The sequence below is a fragment of the Podarcis vaucheri genome, assembly GCF_965113315.1.
Source record: "Podarcis vaucheri genome assembly, chromosome: 17".
In the NCBI taxonomy this organism is placed as follows: Eukaryota; Metazoa; Chordata; class Lepidosauria; order Squamata; family Lacertidae; genus Podarcis; species Podarcis vaucheri.
The window spans coordinates 16,952,001-16,973,977 of NC_138755.1; the positions used below are offsets into that span (position 1 = coordinate 16,952,001).

At 41.2% G+C, this 21,977-nt stretch overlaps 1 protein-coding gene across 11 annotated transcripts in view; it reads left to right on the forward strand.

Moving 5' to 3' along the window:
• BNC2 (basonuclin zinc finger protein 2) overlaps positions 1-13,272 on the forward strand; it is a 409,457-nt gene extending 396,185 nt beyond the window's left edge. For 8 of the 11 annotated variants that reach the window (XM_082204620.1, XM_082204618.1, XM_082204619.1 and 5 more), the window contains one exon: positions 9,551-13,272. In XM_082204620.1, coding sequence (XP_082060746.1) covers positions 9,551-10,211 — 661 coding nt within the window. In that variant the 3' untranslated portion in view covers positions 10,212-13,272. Of the gene's footprint in view, positions 1-6,839; positions 6,871-9,550 lie in introns of those variants that run through there. The other 3 variants (XM_082204625.1, XR_014214776.1, XM_082204617.1) reach the window with 3 other exon arrangements.
• Positions 13,273-21,977: the final 8,705 nt, after the last annotated feature.

Here is a 21,977-nt window from a genome sequence, read left to right on the forward strand (position 1 = left end):
CAAGGTGAAAGGCAGTTTCTGTGGTGCTGGGAAGATAAGATTAAGAAATAATAAAGTTTTGGTTTCCAGTTTTTAGGTAAAATCAGAATGCCATATCTGCTCACAATCGTGTCAAAGGAGTTGAGGGCTTCCTTCTGTTTAAAGGAAACATCAGGATTTATCTGTTCTTGTAAATTTGCATACTGAGACAGATTTTTCATTCTGATGTTTCCATTTAGATTTCATGCAAGACTGTAGCTGAGGGAGGGATCTTTTACACCTTTGTGGAAATTCCCTGCCTGACTTTTCAGCTTTTGGGAATAAAAGCGGCTCCCTCGCCCCCTTACATTTGCGCAAACCTAAGGAGAGGCATAAAGGCAACATTGTACCAGATTATTCAGTATAAATTCAACCTGCACCCACCTTTCATTGTGTTGGCCAATGCATGCAAAGCACTGGGTTACCTGATAAGCACTCGGTCTTGGTTTTAAATTTCATTAAATTAACTGTTGACCTTTAAAATAAGGATAGGGAACCTGTGGCCCTCCAGATGTTGTTGGACTTACAACTTCTTTCATCCCTGACCATTGACCAGGCTGGTGTTTCAGTCCAACGACATTTGGAGGGCCTCAGGGTTAGCCACCCTTGCTTCTAATCGTATTCGGCAACCATAAATTATTTTCTGGCTATTCTGTAATTATTCTCCTCCCCTTTGGGCCTCCCTCACAACAAAACATCTGACTATTGAATATTTAAATGCACAGTGGATCATAGCTTTGGCTTACACATTTTCCCACAAGCTAAGCTTTGTTTTGAATTTCAGGCCAAAGTAAACATACAAGCATAAACAAGGCAAAGACAAAACTCCATCACTTTGTTTTTTGGGGGAAAACAACGGGATGCCATTAGTTTTATATGCATATAGACAGAACCATAGACTGCTTCCAGTAGTGCTTGGAGTTTGTATGCCAAAAAGAGAAAGGATCGTTTTTGGAGATGAAGGCTTTTGCATAGCTGGTCACAGTTATGCAGCCCACCTGAATGCATCTTCAGATACAGGGTACATACACTCACAGAAGGCAAAATAAGAAAAAATTAAATTAAATCCCTAAATACATCAATATTAAATACAAAATAATAGTGCTCTGTCAATTTCTTTCATGCAGTACATCAAAAGAGTACTTTAGTAAGGTTCTTACTAATAAAAGTGGAAAATTACCTAGGAGTGTATTTTATTTCCTTATTTACTCTTGTGGGCTGAAGAATCAGACACTTCCAAGGACAGCCTCTGGAGGAAGAGATTTTTGAAAGGCCTTGCCGGCCAAATGGAGTGGAGGAAGGCAAATGATTATTGGTTGTTTGGTTTGGGGAGGGGGCGGGCAAAGGTGCCAGGAAGTCTTTTCATGGAGCATAGAAATGTAGATGTTTCACAGAGTGGGGAACCTTATCTGCCCTCCCTGCTGATACACGACCCTTGCATTGTGTATATGTACCATGAGTAGCTGAAATCGGGTGTCCATCTTTAGTTAGCAAAAATTATATACTGCTTGATTGTTTAAAAAGAAGGCCTCTTAAGCAGCTGAAACTTCTTAAGACTGCTGATAGTCTCAGGCAAGTTTTGTAGCTATCTGAAATCTCAGAGATATACCGATACTCAGCTAAATGTGAGCAGCGGCCTTCAGACAAACACTCTTTGGCGTATGTTGGGGTTAGGGTTAGGGGGTAGCTTCGGAGAAATATATGAATACTTATGAATTTATCTGAAATTGTCAGTATCCATATGTGGATGTCACATTCACTCAATTTGTGGCATTTTCTGTAACACCTGTATTATTAAAAGATTTGATGAAATGGCTAGGTTAGTCTCGGTACAAAAAATGTTATAGTCTCCAGTCTTCTTAGAGGCTTTGAATTCATAGACACTAAGGATGTAAGACAATGGAACTATTGGAACTGGTTTTGTAACGATGCTGACAATCTCTAGTAGATTCCTTCCATCATATAGCAGATTCCAGCATTGTAGGGCGAAGGAATAGAAACAGGAGCCAACTGCTAGGGACCGTGGTTCCTTTGCCTCCCCCCAAAAAAAAAATTTGAGGGAGCCAAAAAAACAAAACCCAAAGTTGATGGACATTGCCATTCAAATGGTGTGCATGTGCCAGGTCTTGTGATCGATTATGTGGGGCGGGGATTATCTGGGTCCCTCCAGTATTTTATACTAGTTGACACCCCTGGGAGTACATGATGCTTGGGTCCCTTTCCAACTCTGCAATTCTGTGGTTCTATTAATCTTCCGATATCCTTCTTTTATTTCATTGTGGGACCTAAGGCCACATACATATGGTTCCCAGGCAGTCTCCTAGCCAGGTGCTGGCCAGACCCAGACAGGTTTCGCATATGTGCTTTCAGACATGCTCTGGGATAGTTTACTTGGTCTATTGTAGCTAGATGACATTTAACCATTGCATAGTCTAGTTAGATCAGGCATAGGCAAACTCAGCCCTCCAGATGTTTTGGGACTACAACTCCCATCATCCCTGACCACTGGTCCTGTTAGCTAGGGAGGATGGGAGTTGTAGTCCCAAAACATCTCGAAGGCCGAGTTTGCCTATGCCTGAGTTAGATGGACTCATTTCTCCTGCATTGGAACCTGTCACAGTTAATTAAGTGGGGCTGCAGCAGGGAACATTTTTTCATAGACTGTATATATTGGCTATCATTGGGGGGAGGATATCACACACACTTCCAAAGCAGGGTGGAGGGGGATAAGCTCAAAAATTTTACTTATTTCACACAATAAATATGATGTAACCAGTTGTCAAAATCAGTAAGAATTGTAGGTCATATGGCTGAAGAATGGCCAAAGTGAAATCTTTATAAAAGGCAGAAAATGTTTGACCATCTTTCTTTGATGTTCTCTGATATTTAAGGAAAAGCTTTAAAATATATTTAATGTACCAGTGGGGGAGAAATTTGTTCAGTTCACTTTTCAATGTGAGCCTGCTAAATTCACACTTCTCATAACATTGCACAAGCCAAGCTGGAAGTGCTACAGAATAATTGGGGGGAATAATAATTGGGGGGAATAATATAGTATTGTCTTCGTTGTGTACACAGTAAGAAGTAAGCCGTTTCATCTATATACTCTTAATCTTTTTTAAAATCATGTATTACATTGCAATGAGTGTGGTTTTATTTATTTATTTGTTTGTTTGTTTGTTTAAAAATGCAGCGATTCTTGGAAATGCGTTTCTCTGAATTTTGCAACGCATTTCTAAACAGAAAATGCATTTGAAATGTACACATTATGAAAAAGTGCACACACAAAAATGCATATACATCAGTGAACATAACACCTAAAGATCAGCACATTAGGGGTGGGGGAATTGCTTGCAAAAAATATGCACATTGTACAAAATTGCAAAGTTAAAATGTGCATATTAGGAGAAAATTGCATGAAAGTGTATATGAAACCAAACTGACCCAAACTGACAAATTAATCCATCTCCCATTTTATGGACATTTAGAAGCAGAACTTCCCTACAGGTGTTTCCGCATGCCTGAAGAGGAAAGAACTAAGTAAGATTTTCACCAGATTTTTTTTTTTACCTAAAGTGAAATTTAAAGATAATTGGGGTGGGCAGAGAAGCCAAAAGAGGTTTTGTAAGACTGATGACATTTCTTAGGGCAATTCTGACACTTTTAAGCTGTCTGATTTTTGCCTAAAGAAAGTAACTTTAGATGTCTGCCCTCTGGTGCAACATTTGATGAACTTCTGTAAGAGTAGTAGCATTTCTCAGGAAGATTTTACATATCTCTAGATGTAAGGTAGAAATGGTCAGTCTTAGGGCTGAAGCTAGATTTAAAGCCTTTTAAGTATTCAACATGCACCCTGTCCCTGTTGAATGTACTTATCATGCATTTATATTGCACTTATCACTGAACATTTGAGTATAATACTAGCATATCTGCGCTGCACCCACCCAGCCCAGTAGCTCCAGGCCTATAACACGTCAACTCTCTGAACATTTCTTTACATTTGAATAAAGCATCCCCAGTCCTAATGTATCTTTGAACTCCATTATTTCACTATTAATCTGAAAATGTTTTTAAAAAATAAAAATCCAAATGAATAATAGTATGCCCCCCACTAACACACACAAACACAAGGTATCCGATTATATTTTCGCATGATCTTGGAGAGGATTCTCCAACATGAGTGATATAGATTAAGAAATGAATGTAACAGAATCAATTCTTTTGAACTGTGGTTGCATAATGGAAATCGACTGCTATGAATGAACCCATGTTCAGAAGTTATGAACAGCAGGGCTAATGCACTGCAATGAGTTCATCTTTATTATTGCATTACACCTGAATCAATTGATAAAGCAAGGGTTTTTTTAAAAAAAAAGCTAGGAATGGCACTTAATTGAATAAAAGTCAATGTAATTATATTAGGAGAAGCCAATGGTACTGCTGACAAACGGATAAGGGACTTTGTCGACGAAAGTGCCAGAACTTGTCCACACATTTCTGCACATCATTTGCCTGACAGACATTAACGGCCAGTACATAAGTTTAATTAGATTACTGATAGCTACTGCTATAAATGATAAGTGAATGGATATGGCATCATTTCCTATTGATAGCTGAAGCCAGCTGCAACTTTTAACAGGTCACCAATCAGGAAAGCAACTTTCGCTTGGAGAAGAGGATGAAACAATATTAATATTTCTTTGCATTGTATTGCATTCAGTATACCCTGATGTTATTTGCATGACAAATCTGGCTGTTCTAGCAGGAAACCAAGGAATAAAACAAGAGAGAATTGACAGGCTTTGCACTTCCTAGCTACATTTACACAAAACTCAGCTTGTAGTGTATTTTAGTGGGGCATGGGGGAAATTGGGAAAAGGCAAGCCTAAGTTCGACTCAGTGCCATGCTGTTAGGCTGCTCTACATAAAGGCAAGGCCAGTGCAGTGCAGTGCAGTGAACAGCATGGTGGGTTTGAATGTCAGAAACCCCCCTAGTTCAATTATCTGCATAGCTACGTAGTTCAGTAGTTGGCAGGGCCGGATTTCAGTTTGATGAAGCCCTCAGCTACTGAAGGAATGGGGCCCTTTATATGTCCAGCTGTCCTTTGTCCACAACAAATTGTGGCTCTGTTGAATATATGCTATATGGTAATTGATGGACCTAATAGGTATCTAAAGCCATTTGCACATAACAAAATACCGTCTTTTTTGCTCTATAAGACTCACTTTTTCCCTCCTAAAAAGTAAGGGGAAATGTGTGTGTGTGTGTGTGTGTGTTATGGAGCGAATGCAGGCTGCGCAGCTATCCCAGAAGCCAGAACAGCAAGAGGGATTGCTGCTTTCACTGCGCAGCGATCCCTCTTGCTGTTCTGGCTTCTGAGATTCAGAATATTTTTTTTCTTGTTTTCCTCCTCCAAAAACCAGTCTTGTGGTCTGGTGTGTCTTATAGAGCGAAAAGTACGGTATTTTATCAAAGAAACTGTTGAACTGAAATACAATTAAGAAGAAGTATATTAACAGTGAAGTAATTATTAAGCTCTAACTCAAAATGTTTTTTTTATTCATAACAAACTTAATAATGCAAACATTGTCATTGACAATTTTCTTCTTTAATTTTTTTTTTTTGGGGGGGGGGCTAAGCTATATAGCTTGTTTAGCTTATATGTAATTCCAGCACTGGTAGTTGGCCTTACTTAGGCATGTCAGACTCCTTCCCTCTAAATGACCACCGTGGGCTGCTGCCATTAGGATTGCTGGGTTGCATCCCAGAAAGTGTGTGTGTAGCTCTACGTGAATCAGAAGACTGGACAGCCATCTCTCACCCATTCCTAACCCAGTCCCATTGTTTACCAACCCTACGGCTCCATGGCACACCTGGATCCCTGCTTCTTAGAACAGGCAGGTGTGTGTCGAGACTGGGAGATAATTGGAGGGAGAAACTACATGCATGTTCTCTGCAGTGTGTTCTGGCAACGCTAGTCGTGAGACTAAAATGTTGCCACCGGGAGCTTCTCAGAGAGAGGGCGGGATGCACACATTTAAAAGAGGGAGTTGCTCAAGTACAATAGCTGACTATGTGCTCCTGTTTGTTTTTGCCATGAGAGTTGGCAGTGGCATGGCAAGCTCCTGCACTCAGATAGCTTGTTCATGGAACAACCACTTAACTGCCGCAGCCAAAGCTGCCACATGTTTCTGCTTGCTTGTAAGATGCAGTCAGGGAAGCAAGCAGACATCCTAGATATGGTTTCTTGGTGTCAGTAACTGGACCATGAATCTCAATAGCACTGTTACACATGTGCAATAACTAGCAAAAACAACTGCAGCTTGTTAACATGCAGGCGTTCACAGCTAAGTGCTTCCTGTATTTTGCTTAGAAACTTTCCCTTTGAATCATTTGCCATCTGACACTAGAATGGGCAAGAAATAATTCTGTCTAGGAGCCTGTACGGCCTTTTTTCTGTTTATTTATCATTCATGGATGTGAATACAGCATGCATCTGTTCAGAACAAATCTGTGGATGATGTGAATTTGCCTGTGTCTGATTTGATTTATGGTTTTAGATTGTGCAGTTGGTCCGGTAACCATCAGGACAACAGTGTAAGTGAGATGATGGGTGACAGAAAATGATCTCATGGCCGAAGCATTTTTAGCCTGTATTTTATTGTTTTAAGATTCTCTTTTCTTTTTTTCTTTTTTTTTAAGCCAGATGTGACTGGATTGGAATGTGAATTTGTTCTCTTTCTCTCTTTCTCTTTCTCTCTTGTCTCCTTCTTTCTATCTCTCTCACTGTCTCCCTCTTTCTTTTGTGATCTCGATTTAGCAAAAGATTAGAAAGCTGATCTTATCACAAGGTAAGCTCAGCCTTCGTAAGCGCAGTGTGGGGTACATGTGTAACACACTTGTGTGCTTAGAAAGAAACAGTAGTACAATAGTTTCTGTGAAAGGATCGCTGTCTCGTTGGGAATGAACGGACAGTATATGCCTTGCATCTCTCCTTCCCCACCCCTGAAAAAAATATCAGACATATTTCTCGCTAGTTCTTCTCCATAGAGAGAGCTCCTATGGGACCCAAATTTACTTCCCCTCAATTATCAATCATCCTTAAACCAGCAACAGCCACCTGCCTTCTGTCAAAGGGGAAAGTAGGTTGTTATCCTACTTTGCTATATTTAATAAGGTAAATGAGTTATGACAATATATGATGAATCATGTAAATAGATATGGAAAATCAAGTTTACATTATTCTACACCCTCCCAGCCCGCTATAATGCACACTTGGGTTATTCTGCTACTTTTGGGAGCCCAGCTGGTTGAGAGAAAGGCTCTCGGTGAATCCACTGTTTGAACCAATGACGTTCAAATGATATAAAGAAATCTTGCATTGTCATCTTGGGTTTCCTACACTCAAGTCACACAAATTTGGAAGGCGCATCCATGTACAGAAACAGTTGGCTTTGTTAGATTGGGAACTGCACACCCAGAATGCACCCAGATGTGCATCTTGCCTCACAATGCACATTTGAGCAGCCAGCATCCAGCGCAGCCCCCATTTGAACTGCAGGGAGAGAATGAGGGCAGGCATTTCCACCCACATGGCAAAGCACATTGCCCACCACTTCCTTAGACAGGAACACCATATAAAGGTAAAGGGTAAAGGGACCCCTGACCATTAGGTCCAGTCGTGGACGACTCTGGGGTTGCGGCGCTCATCTCGCTTTATTGGCCAAGGGAGCTGGCGTACAGCTTCTGGCTCATCGGGCCAGCATGACTAAGCCGCTTCTGGTGAACCAGAGCAGCGCACGAAAATGCCGTTTACCTTCCTGCCGGAGCGGTACCTATTTATCTACTTGCACTTTGACGTGCTTTCGAACTGCTAGGTTGGCAGGAGCAGGGACCGAGCAACGGGAGCTCACCCCGTAGCGGGGATTCGAACTGCCGACCTTCTGATCGGCAAGTCCTAGGCTCTGTGGTTTAACCCACAGCACCACCCGCGTCCCCCGGAACACACTGTAGTGTGCAACTATAACTGGATTTGAAACTCTTCTTATTTTTTTTATTTTAGGACATATTTCCCCCACCCCACTCAGATTTTTCAGCTGTGCATTTGCTTTGTGTAAATGCACAACTGAAATGTTGAGTGCTCTACTGTCAGTTGGAGCAAGAGTTTGTGGGTTCACATTGTGACAAGGCCAAGCTCAAGCAACCCCACCTCAGCCTTTACTGGCTGCATATAATAAAATATCATTGTTCCTCTTGGCTGTGCATGTTGAGTGACCCCCACAACCCTGCAAACTCATGCTTTTCAAGGTATTCAGTAACCTTGTAGCCCTCCCAATTGCTTTTTGCCAAATGACACCTGGAAACAGGAAGATATGTAAACCTGGCAATTAATTGAGCCCATAATGAGAGATGTATTGTGGCCCATGCTGTCTGTTACAGGACTCCAAACTTGCTTTGCAGACAGTGACAGATAATCTATGGAATTTAAAACATTAAGTTTCAGTAATGAATTTGCATATTCCACTTTTCATTTATTATTTTCTGCCCAAACCCTGAGGATTTTCTGGGGTGGGAGGGAGAGGAGAAATCAATGGATTTAAATGAACATAATAAGGGCATTGAAACGATCATGGCCCAATTTGTGTGGACATGGCTCAGTTTTAAGTTGCACATATAAAAAGGCCCAATTTGTGTGGACATGACTCAGTTTTAAGTCGCACATATAAAAAGGCCCAATTTGTGTGGACATGGCTCAGTTTTAAGTCGCACAGAATCACACGTTCTTCCACTACTATTTTAAAACAACAACTCCTCTTATAAGTCATTCCACTCAACAGGGATTTAGTTTTTCAGTTACTCTTGCAGCCCCAAATTTCACTGCATGCGCAACTTTTAAGCCAAAATGCCTGACTGGAATCTGTGGTAGCCCTAAGCAAGGATTATATTAAACACTTGTTGAATCAGGCTCAAAAGACCTCATCCATTCAAAGATTTCACTGTTTTATTCCATTTAAGATTGGTCTTGACCAGAAACATTTATTGGGAAAAAAGATAAAACTAGCCTAACTGCTTACAGAGTCTCTCCAGTTTATACTGGTCTTTTTGATTACAATCCCAATCTATAACCAGCAGCTCCAAAGTTGTGTATATATAGAAAGAGATTCTACTGATTTCTCTCCCTCTTGCCTAGTTCTTTTTGAAAGAGGCTCCTTTTGTAAGAGCTGCAGTAATCTGTTGGTCAAAAACCAAAACAGGTTACGTTGCTGAGTAGCTGAAGTTCCTTGTAATCCTAAATGGGGTGGGGCAGAGACCAGGCTAGTGTGGATTTGTAGCATTTTTGCCCTGCCTTTGTGCCCATTATAGTAATGCCTGGATTTCCGAGAGAAGAGGCAATAGAAGTAGGATTGCATGAAAATCCCCATCTTGCTAACTTATGTTTTGACCTGCAAGTTTTGCGTTACAAATGTAATCAGCGATACGGTGTGTTGTTTTTTCCTCCCTCCCCGCCCCCTCTTCCTATTTCTTTCCTAGACACAGTGCTAACATAAACCTGCACCGTAAACTCTTGACCAAAGAACTGGATGACATGGGCCTGGACACTTCTCAGCCCTCGCTTAGCAAGGACCTCCGCGACGAGTTTTTGATGAAGATCTACGGCGCCCCGCATCAGATGGGCTTTGACATACGGGAAGACACCTCCTCCCCGGCAGGTACTGAGGACTCCCACCTGAACGGGTACGGAAGGGGCATGTCAGAAGAATACATGGTGCTAGACCTCAGCACCACCTCCAGCATCCAGTCTAGCAGTAGCATCCATTCCTCCAGAGAATCCGACGCGGGGAGCGACGAGGGGATTCTCCTTGATGATGTGGACGGCGCAAGTGACAGTGGGGAGTCGTCACACAAGGCAGACGCCCCGGCCTTAGGGGTCGGCGTGGGCGCCGAAGTCCCGGGCTCCCTCATGTTCAACAGCGTTTCCATGAGCAATGGGGGGATCGTGTGTAACATTTGCCACAAAATGTACAGCAACAAGGGGACTCTCAGGGTGCATTACAAGACTGTGCACCTGCGGGAAATGCACAAGTGCAAAATCCCTGGGTGCAACATGATGTTTTCTTCTGTCCGCAGCCGGAACCGGCACAGTCAGAACCCAAACCTGCATAAAAACATTCCCTTCGCTTCACTAGACTAGTTCAGAGATGGACGTGGCAAACGCCAGTAGCTCTCGCAGAGGGTTTCCGCTACTTTGAACTGCCATTTACAGACTATTATATAAATATATATATATATAAATATAAATATATATCTTTTTTTTTCTTTTTTAACAAAACAGAAAAAAACAAACACCAGGTGCTTTTTTTTCCTTTTCCTTTTTCTATTTTTTCTTTCTTTTCTTGTTTGTCTGTTTTTATTTTGTGTGGGTTGGGGTAGTAAGTTTAACCTGGGAGGAAATTTCCACTGCTTCAAAGAGAACAAACGAACGCACACACACACACGAACACAAACAAACTTGCATTTTGAAGCCCCACTTTTGTTATAAAACCCGTGGTCATCTCCAAAGAGACTGTTTCTTTTACCTTTGACTGTCGCCTGCAATCTTGAGGAAGGGGAGAAATGCAGGGGAGGGGGGCACAAGGAAACACAGCACTGCAGAGAGAGGGTGGGGGGAGAACAAGTACAATTGTCTTTTGTGAATGTTAAACCTTTGAGAGGACCATCAACTACACATGGCTGTTACACTTGTATATATTGAGCCTTGAAGGGCCTATCATGTAAAACAATTGTATTGATGGTGGTTAACTTTTTGTTTTATTTTTATTTGGGGGGGGGTTGTTTTTTGTTCGGTTCGGTTTTACATTTACATCCAGCTGTTAGATATGCGGGGAAGGGGGGAGAATAGTTTGCTGGCTAGCTCTGTTCATTTATATTAGCTTCAGTGCACATTTAGAAAAAAAGAAAAAAAGAAGAAAACACAAGGTCTTGTTTTTTAACTACCTGCTAGAGATGCGTAATGGGGAGGTGCTGGCATGCTTTAGAGCACCTGATCTGATACAGGTTTTTTTTAAGGGATTTTTTTTTTTGTCTTGTTACTATTACATAAATCCAGTCATGCACTTTTTTCTTACACAATGTGGGGATGTGTAATAATATCCATACCCTTTTTTCCCTTAAAAAGTATTGCCATACTTTCAGTGTCTTATTGATTAAGAAAAAAAAGAAAGGAAAGAATTAACACTTTGTTAGAAGTGGTCCGGTCAGTATGGGGCGAGAATGCCGAACAAATAAAATAAAAAATAAAAGTGTTAAATGTTAACACGAAACTGCCAACTTTGCACAAGTTTTCAGTAACCAAAATATAATCAGCTGCTGTGGCCTGCGGGGAAAAATATCCTAGGAATTTGGGAGCAAGGAGAGAATACACATGAATGTCCTTCTCAGGTTCTAAATATTATCCACAAGTGAGTCTGTAGGTTTATAGACAAAAAAAGCAGAGCTTCACAGTGTGAGACATTTCTTCAACTGAGAAAGGATGGGCTTCCAGTTGAAATTGTCCAGTTGAATTGTGTGGGACTTACTTTTGATCTGCAGTAGCTTAGAAGGAGGTCACAGTGACTTAAGGGCCAAATCCGAATTCCTGAAATGAATTTGTATGTTCTCTACTGAAGACTTGGGCTTTAGTTGCATGAAAATGAAAAACAATTCTAACCTCTGCAAAGTTGTCTGGTGTGCACTGGAAAGTGCCGAGGTATGATCAAGGCATGGTTTTTGGTTTTTTTTAATAGAAGCAATCGAAAGCCATTAATGGCACAAGCACTTAAAGCTTGGAAACGGTGTGCCATTCATTAGATTGGGTAACTTCCCCTTTGGAGAAATCGGAAGCTGGTGGCTGCGTATAGGGAGGGACCCAAACCGAAAATTCATGTTTTCATCTTTTGTACTTTCCCAACATGATTTGTCAGAGAACAATTACAGTAGAGTTGGGAAAGAGTGTGTTAGAGGAGAGGCCAATGATTGAGGAAGACAGGGAGAAGCTGCTCACCAAATCTTTTTTTCTTCTTCTTTTTGTTTCTGGTGTTTACATGTGTTGTCTGAGCATGGCAAACCGCAATGGCAGCCTGCGTTACCACAGCATACTGACTGAATGATGATATTTACTTAAGCTCAGCCTACAGCCAAGACCATTATGGTGTGTGTCATATAACAGATCTTTTCTCTCTCTTTTTTTTTAAAGAATACACAAGGAATATTTCCGCACACAGTGCATTGCTAACTCAAAGAGAGTGCTTTTCTTTCCTAGAACATTTCTCTTGTAACTGCGAAACCAGAAATACTTGGGTTGCTTTCAGCTTCCAAGCTGACTCTGTTGTGCAATTTCAACCACTGTTCATTGCAAATTGGCATTAGCAATCCAGTCTTAATTTTACTAGCGGAAACTATTCCAGTTTAATAGATTCCCCCGTCTTCCTTGGCCCTCATCCACCTCTAGTTAGTTGTGGCTGAGTCTCATTTGAACCAACAGGAAGACGTTAGTCTCAACTGAACTAAACCCTATCCTTTCATTGGGACTTAGGCTTGTCTAACTTTCCCTTGTTTGAAAGCAGTATATGCTACAGTACTTTTTTTCTCCTAAAACAAAAATATAAATACTAGTTGCAGTATCTCCATGTGTGTGTAAAAAAGAAAAAGAAAAAGATGTCTTTATTAATTGAAATGCCTTATCTTAGGCCATATTTCTTTGTTTTCAAATAGTGGACACAACTTCTGACATTATTTACAGATTTCCTACAGACTCTTTTAAAAGTGTTACCGACCAGTATGTCAAAAAAATATGTTTACATCAAAAACCTCCACAATTTTTGCTGACTTGATTTTTTTTTTCATTTGTGCTTTGTCTTTTTTCCAAAGTCTTAATTACTTTCGTTTATAAAAATTAAATGGAGAGATGCTTTGTTTTGTTTTATGCTACGTATGTACGGTATGCTTGTGAAAGGGAACATAGAAAAGTAAAGGTTTGTTCTTCCCAAACAAATTAACTTTTGTAGTGTTATCTGTACTGCACTGTCTCTTCAAACCCTGCCCTCTGCCCAGCTATTAGGAACCAAGCAAGAAGAAATGTTGAAAAAGGCAAAACAAACCTTTAAAAAATGGCTAAATGATATCTAAGGAACATTTTTTTAAAAAAATTAAAAAACCCAACACTGTTTTTGAAGTATGTATGGTATAAATAAATATCGTTTTTAATGAAAAACATATTTGAGGTATATAAATAATTCTTTCCTGAATAAATCACTGTTCTGCATTCTCATTTTACTTTTGTTTCTGCTAAAGGTCAAATGGCTTTGGTAAAACTAGATTGGAAACTTAAACATCATCAAGTAGGCCTTATTCAGCAAATGAGTTGCACAGGCAACATCTGTTTGTTACACAAAACGAAACAGGATGGTAGATAATTGTAGTGAATCAGAGAAAAACAGACACACGGTTTAGGCATTAACATTCTTTCATACCTACCAACATTTGAAAGTATGGGAGAAGCTTGTGGTGAGATAGGCTGCACACACTAAACATAAATATGGTTTAAAATTACTTAACTGCCTAGCTTCTGCCTAAGTCAGTGATTCCCAAACTGTATGCTGCCGGAAGAACTAATGTGCGTCTTGAAAAATGAAGCCATCATTTAGGAAGCAAGTGCCACCCTAGGGCCCCCCCCCCAGACTAAAGAAACTATACAGCGTTTGCACTGTCTTGGTATAGAAGAACCACCATCATCATCTCAAGGGCTTTGCATGCAAAAGGTTCCAGATTCAGTTCTTATCATCTCCAGGTAGTGGGTGGGAGAAACACCTGGAGAGTTACTTCCAGACAGTGTAGGCAATAATGAACTAGAGGGACTAATGACTTGACTTGGTCTAAAACAACTTCCAAGTAAGGGAGACAGAGTGGGATTCCTTGGTGTAACTCAGCAAGTAAAGGTAAAGGGACCCCTGACCATTAGGTCCAGTCGTGGCCGACTCTGGGGTTGCGGCGCTCATCTCGCTTTACTGGCTGAGGGAGCCGGCGTACAGCTTCCGGGTCATGTGGCCAGCATGACTAAGCCACTTCCGGCAAACCAGAGCAGCGCATGGAAACACCGTTTACCTTCCCGCCAGAGCAGTACCTATTTATCTACTTGCACTTTGACGTGCTTTCGAACTGCTAGGTGGGCAGGAGCAGGGACCGAGTAATGGGAATTCACCCCGTCACGGGGATTCGAACCGCCGACCTTCTGATCGGCAAGTCCTAGGCTCTGTGGTTTAACCCACAGCACCACCCGCGTCCCAATTCAGCAAGTAATCACTGGGTAATCCCAAATAAGTCACCTGTGATGGACAGCTAAGCTAGACCAATGTCTTGTGATGCAGGGCCTTGGAATTTCACCAGAGGGCTGGTCTGATGGGCTACCAAAACAGCTAGTCAGAGGGGGGTGGAGCCCGCACTTTGGGAGGGAGAATAAAAGGAGCCGTTTTTGAGAGAGGGTTCAGATAGGGAGAAGGTTAGAGAGAGAGAGCAGGAGGGACTGGAGAGTTGGCTCTGGTCTGTGTGTAACACCCACCCTGAGGAAAGTACAGCTAGAGAAAGGAGTTTCTGAGCTTAGATTCGAAGACTGGCGTTTTGGGAGAGAATATTCAGAGAGGAGTTAACGGGAAGGCTTGAGTTTGAGCAGGAGAAGTAAACGCTGTGAGGAGATTGTCTCCTTGGGTTTCATTTCAGTCAGGAGAGGAGAGATCTCCTAGAAAGAGAAGACTTCCAGACTAGTTAGGGGTGTGGGAATCCCTTGGACCTGCTACACTGCTAGAAGTGCCTCAGGAATGTGGTTGATAAAAGGCTGGAAAACTGACAGAAAGTACCACCTTGCTTAAGAACCAAAGTATTAAGCTGCAACACCTATGCAAATAAGTTAATGAAGTGAAGTGAAGTACCGTAAGTGGAAAGAAGCTGAGCATTTACCATCTAGTTTAGAAACCTGCAACACCTAATGGAAGAGTAGTAATTGAATTAAGCAACCAGCATTTAAACGAAGCTGTGCGTTTATGACCCTGTTAGAAGCCTGAAACATCCACTAGATTTAGTGTAATTATTAATGAGTTAACTGTTTCCTGAAAGAACATCTCCTGACACATCCTTTGTTTTATCAACTTTGTTCTGCAAAATAAATCTTTTTGTATTGGTTCAACTTCTGCCTGAGTCTCCAAGGATCTAACTTTACCTCCACACAAAGCCCGTACGATAACCCTGGGTGCAGAGTGTGTACCTAGGTGGGATCTACCGCAATCGGTGACAGAGCGGTGCGATCCGCTACATTTTGGTGACAGAGTGGTGGGATCTCCTAGTAAATCGCCACTGTCCGTTGCCATTATTTTTAAGCCCTGACTGACCAGGCAAAGAGGAAGGTGGGATACTGGGAAAGTGCCTGACCATTGTTCTCAATGCTGATGACATTTAGGTGGTGTTTTTTTTTTTTAAAAAAAATAGTGAATTGTACCCACCACTTTCATTCAAAGAAGCTGTCTCCCAGGTACCAAAGGGTTTGGAAAACACTGTCCAAAGGGCACATCTATGCAGTCAGAAAAGGGTACAACTCTCATAGGAGCTGCAGTTTCTGAATTTCAGAATATGAATGCCATTTCCCTTAAGATTGGTGCACTCCAGTGCTGAAGGGAGAAGCAGCAGCCCCAAGTTTCTGGGGCAATCCTGCTGGGACAGGAGGGCAAATGAGTTTATGCTTGTAACTTTTTTTATTGACATTAGTGGTGAAGGAGCCGAACAGCACAGGAGCAGTCGGCCTGTTAGGAAGTTTCTGAAATGCTAATAATAAAATGCGTCCTTTGAAAGAGTCACACAATGACGCTGGGCTATGTGGAGTTGTCATCCATCTCTTAATTTTGCAGGTATGGGGGTAAATCACCGTTTCACTGGCATTTAGATCTTCAGCTTCAAAAACTGAAGACGGATTCATTTTGAAGTGTCTCTGGCTCCCACATCTCTTATGAAGCCTTTTTTTCCACACCCCAACTACTAGTAACATTTGATAAGTTGTTTTTTGTTTCTTTAAAGACCTAAATAATGAAACCCTTTGTAGTCCTTTTTTTAAAAAAAAACCTCTAACTTATTAGGAGAAAGAGGAAGTTACAAATGGTTCCTCTGACCCAAAATTGGTAAAGAAAGGAATGTTTTCTAATCATTGGCTTTCAACATCAAAATACAGATGTTTTTCGCCCTCAGCACTTTTTTTGTATTTAGGATGAATTTCTGCCTAGCCTCGTTTAATATTCCCCAATGCATTTGCAACAGACATTTTGAGAAAGTTTCCCAGAGCCTTGTTAAATTTAGGGTGGTACTTCAGAGCTAACAATCCTGCGTGTGGCAAAGAAAGCCAATGATGGGAGAGGATTGTAAGGGAGAACTGTTGGTCAGATGGGGGCACAGTGGTGTCAGTCGGTCTCCTGTGCACTGACTCTCCTTTCAAAATCCCCCAAGCCAGGCCATTTTTAAATAATCCCTCCCTTCACAGATGGGTGTTATAAATACATGCTAAATCACAAGAAGTGGGGCAGCTTCAGGAGACATTTGCAGGGGATAATCAGAATAGAAGAGCAAAGCGCTCTTGCCTCTTCTCAATTCACTGTTCTCTGAAAGCTTGCATTTGCTGCTATAACCTGTAGTTCCACCACGTCAATCAGGTGCGGCAAAACGTATGGCCCTGCAGATGTTGGATTCCAACTCCCCTCAGATCCAGTGTGAATGGCCCATGGTTCAGGATGATGGGTTTTGTAGTCCAGCAGCATCAGAATGGTCACAGGCGGGCAAGTAAGTAAATAAATAAAATTTGTACCCCACCCATCTGACTGGGTTGCCATCCCTACTTATCCTTGCTGTGATTTCTATAGCTTTGGAGAATTTTCTCTGACAACTGAAATAATAGATTTGTAGAGTTGGAAGGGACCCCTCCAATGAGATGGTTTGTACACTCAGGACAACTCTGTTTATTCTGAAATAAATAAGTTCACTATTCAAAGGATGGTACCCCCAGGAAATGTACATAGGACTGCAGCCTAAATCCTATATATGGTATAGCCCAACAGAGAAAGCAAAGTATTACATGGCCCAAGCACATTAGGCTCCATTCACTGGTGATGGCTCATATGAGTATTGCGACAGCCTTTCCAGCATGAATTGCTATGTGATCACTTAGCAGTTAGGATCTTAGGTTATCTATTTAGGTATCTGTATGTATTCTGCACTTCACATGAAATACATCAAGGCAGTATATGCCATATAAGAATAAAATCGGCAAAAAGCAACCTTAGAAACATCATTAACATTAAGAAAACTTCCTCCCAGTATGGCTGTGGAGTCAACTGGGCTTTTATGTATCTTGGATTTTAGAGTATACAGACGAACTGTCTAATAGGGATAACAGAGATATTTAGCAGCCTTCCATGCCATTTTGTTGTATCTGAATGCACCTGAAAACATCTCTTTCTGGCTGTTTATGTTGTGGTTTCTGAATTGTTTAACTATGTGTTGCCTTTATTTCTTTTTAAAACTATACTTTGTAAATATAAAAGGACTCTGATCCTCAGTAGGAAATAATACTGCTTGCTGATACTTCCCTGACAGATTAAGAAAAACATTTATTTCCACTGAATTCTTTTTTAATGTGTGCTTCAACAGGTATAAATGCCATTTCCTATTTATGCTTAATGGGAAATTTAAAGGGGTGATTTTATTAAACTTTGGTATGAAAAAAATAATGAATTGTGTATGAGCATGTGTGTGATGAGCCAGTGTTACTCCTCACTGCATATACATGCTCAGTGTGTGTGGCCTTCAACATTACACTGGAAATAACTTTGCCAGCAAAATTATTATTATTATTAATGCACATTGCTATTTAATGGATTAGATCCAGACCTCACCTTCTGCAAAGACAGACCCATGGCCTGGAAAGGATATTTCCACCCATGGAAGGCTTTTGATCCAATGGTGGGATCGCACTGGAAGAGGGTAAGGAGATGTTTGCCCTTTGACATTTGTCCATCGTTGCAGCCGTAAGTGCCATATCCCACATTGTTCTGGGAGCAGGAGGAGGAAGAATAAACAAAATTTGTCCTTCCTTGCCAGTAGAAGCAAAGTCTGGATCCAATTCTGTGTCACCCAGTTCTTAAAAATTATTACACAAGACCATTTTTTAACAACGTGAAGACAACTTGAGCTAATTTTTCAGCGGATATTTGGCATGTTTAACCTGTCTTGTGTCAAGTAATCTTTGGTCCTTGTTGTTTTAAAATCAGAATGCTGTGAGTCACAAACTCCTTTTCTAATACTTTGCAAGAAAAAAAGTACCGTATTTTTCCATGTATAAGACTAGCCCCCCCCCAAAAAAAACAATGTCCAAAATTTGGGGGCATCTTATACACAGCAGCCATGTCCCCCCATTTTCTTAAACCGGAGTCCCCAGAAACATGGGGGCATCTTATAGACAGAAAAATATGGTATTTGCGATCTGGACATCTGACTGGACCATTTATTGGTTCAGCATTCTGGAATCACTGGAAAATGCAACTGGTTGTGAGAAGCACACCTTTGTCCTTATGTAACAAGGGATCTAAGAAGCCAGAGACCACTTTGGCACTGCTGTGCTGTGCAAAGACTAGATTCAAACATTTGGATGAAGGACTTAAATGTAGATGTGCATTTGAACTGCAGTGCATCTCCAGACCTGAGATATTGAATGCCCCCCACAACTATGCATACCTCCAAATCCTATCTACATATTTTTTTAACTGGTATCAGCTGTACATGTAAATATATTTGAGCTGGCAGCCAGATATTTTAGAAAGGATGTGTTGGCCGTTACACAACTGTGTGTGGCCAGCAGATATGCAAACATTAGGATAGGGGTACATGTGCCTTTAAATCACAGTTATCTATTTTGTTTCCACAGGATGAATGTAAAAATGCAGCCTTCTCGCCAACCTTTGCCCCCTGAAGCAAAGGGTCAAAATGCAAAATACGAGCATCAATTAACCTGCAGCAGAAACCACGGTGACATTGCATGCAATCTAAGTGTTCAGTCATTAAATCATCATTTAATTTAGAAAATGTGGAAGACGTGAGTTTTCAGGCCCTCTTTAGTACCTGCCAATATCTACATGAGAGATGAAATGCATTTTTTTTTAGGAACCAACACAATAGCACACATTCCACTAAAGGCATATGTTAGCCTTGCTCTCTGTTCCTTTTCAAGCTGAAATGATTTCCAAATTTCTCCTGGGTTGATGTTAAACATTCTTAGGATATTATTTTGGTATCCACATATGCACCAAATGCATATACTTGTATTTGGTATCCGGTGATACATGTAAACATTTGATATTTAATGTTTGAATGAAATATTTAATATTCAGTATTATTCAATATTCAATAATGTTATTGAAATTTTGGGCACCTGGCAGATTTTAATAGCTATTTAGCATTCTATAGTTAACTACTTATAACATTTAATATTTTGGCACCTTCTAAACAAACAAGTTACCAAGCCTGAAACACTTGAACGTTGGTATAAAAAAATCAAATTTCACGTCTGCAATTTTGCATTTTCATATTTTATGGCAAACATTATTATGACTTTGCCAAGAAGTTAGCAATAGTGCAATGGATTTCTCCCTCTTCTCTCGCCATGTGCACCCCATGCCATCCCCAGATCTGCTCTGGAGGATTGGGGAACCCCCAGAAAAAAATTTGGGGGGTGCAGGGGAAGGAGAAGGGAAAATTTCACACAGAGAAATTCTTGCACTGACAAGACTCTTAGCCTTGGTGCTCTGTTGAACATAATCTACAGTTTTCAGCTTTGTTTTTCAAAAGAACGAACAAGATTTTGCTACTGCCATAAGGTTTTAATTCATTCTTTTCTCCTTTCTCTCTTCCTGTAGAACTTTAGCGTATATGAAGCCTGATTAGAAGAGAATCGGCAGTCTCAAGCTGCTCCCTAGTGCAAGGTTGGTGCCTAGGGCTCTTTTGCCCAACACAATTTACTCCACAGACTCCTGTGCAACAGAACGATGTGCATGTAGGGCCATCATCTGGAAAGGCACATCTTTTGATGAAAGCTAGGAGATGAGCCATAGCTCAGGAGTACAGCATTTGTGTTGCTAGGTAGACGGTTCCAGGTGAAATCTCTGCCACCTGCAGTGAAAAGAATCCCAGGTAGCAGTCAAGGATGGCGAAAGGGGATCCCTGAGACCTTGGGGAAGAATTACTAGATGAACTAATGATTTAATATGAGGCAGTTTCTTATGCTCCCCGGAAAGGTGTGTTGATGGTAAAGCACAGAAATACAATGCACAAAAGATGATTCAAAGCTGCACAAAATATGCATTAATTCAAGTTAGCAAATCCCTGATGTTCTGTGGCTATGCAGCAACCTCTCTTTGCATCACTGCTGATTCCCCAGGGGCCCATTCCCTTTTGGGGCATGCTTATATCACAAATACAGCAAACTGCAGTGTTTGCATGGTGATGTTTAAAATCTGAAATGAAAGACCCTTCTCTCTTGAGTTCTTTGGAAGGTAAGGTTTTGAATTGTCACATACTACTTTGCGGGGGGGGGGGTGCTTGGCTAAAAGAAACTAAAAGAATATCCAAAAATATTTTCAGTTACTTAACATCTTCCTGAAGTATCCCCCCCCCAAAAAAAAAAAGTTTATAGTATTCCTCCTGGCTGATTGTTATTCTAACTGAAAGCCACCCATCACTGTCATTTTCTACACCCCATCTTTCTTTTGTTAAGTACGTGATATAAAATAATTATATTCTGAAGGGGAGAAGGGATACTATTGACCATTAGAAGATACAGAAGAGGGCCTTGTCATCTTCCATGGGGAGATGGTGAGTGGAAGATGCTTCACAGCAGCCGGTGGGGATCAACTTTTTCCATGTCACCACTCTACACCCGCCCCCCCACCGGAAACATAGGAAAATGCTTCCGTTGAATGCAATGATCTTTCTCCCTCAAACAGACTTTGATAGAACTGATCATCTGTTGGACGGAGGGAGGAAGTGTTTCAATGAGTCACCCATCTCCCCACACGTGTGCCCCAAGATGAACAAAACAAGCCATCTGTTCGGAAGTGCATGCGTGCGTGATTATGGGAGCTGCCCCTTTTGTGAATCCAAGGTCCAGAAGGGCAAGTCATGCATAGATCAGGATGCTAAACCAATACTGTGCCCTTGAGCTTGACTCAGTCCTCCGTTTGGGCTATATTTTGCCGCAAAATTCCCTGGTGTTTCACAAATAAGTTAGCAGCTAACAATTTCTCAAAACTCTCTTCATGTGTTTTGGTATTAATTATCCCTGAGGAAAGAGAGGGGTTTCAAAAGGCAGTTTTGAGAATCCAGCTGTCCCTTGTCAGTTACGAAGCAGCAGCGTTGCTTTTTAACTTCCGACGTACTAGTTGTCATAAAACACTTATTTATTTCCTCTCTTCTATTGCGTTGTAATAAATTCATGTGACCTTTCCTGCAGAGAACAAATACTTCTGTTACATATATATATAAAAGAGATCAAGCCAAGGCTCGATTTGTAACAAATAGCAGGCCATTACCAAAGAGGAAAAAGCCGAGGCAAGCGACAAGAAGCTCCTGTTCAATTTCGCCTCATATCTTTCTAATAACTTGCTTGTCACTTTATTACCTTCCGCTAATGCGAGCGCCGCTGACAAAACTGTCACGCTTAACAGCAGGCTACACCCTCTGTTCGCCGCCCCCATCTCTCCCGGCTACTTATTGCCCTGGCCCTGAAGGGACACAAACTAATAGTCTCTTCTCAAGTTCAGCACTTGGCCATCAACTATTAAAGGATACGTAATTGCCTGTTTATCCCTTGCGAAGGGGAAATTGAGTACAAGAACCAGGG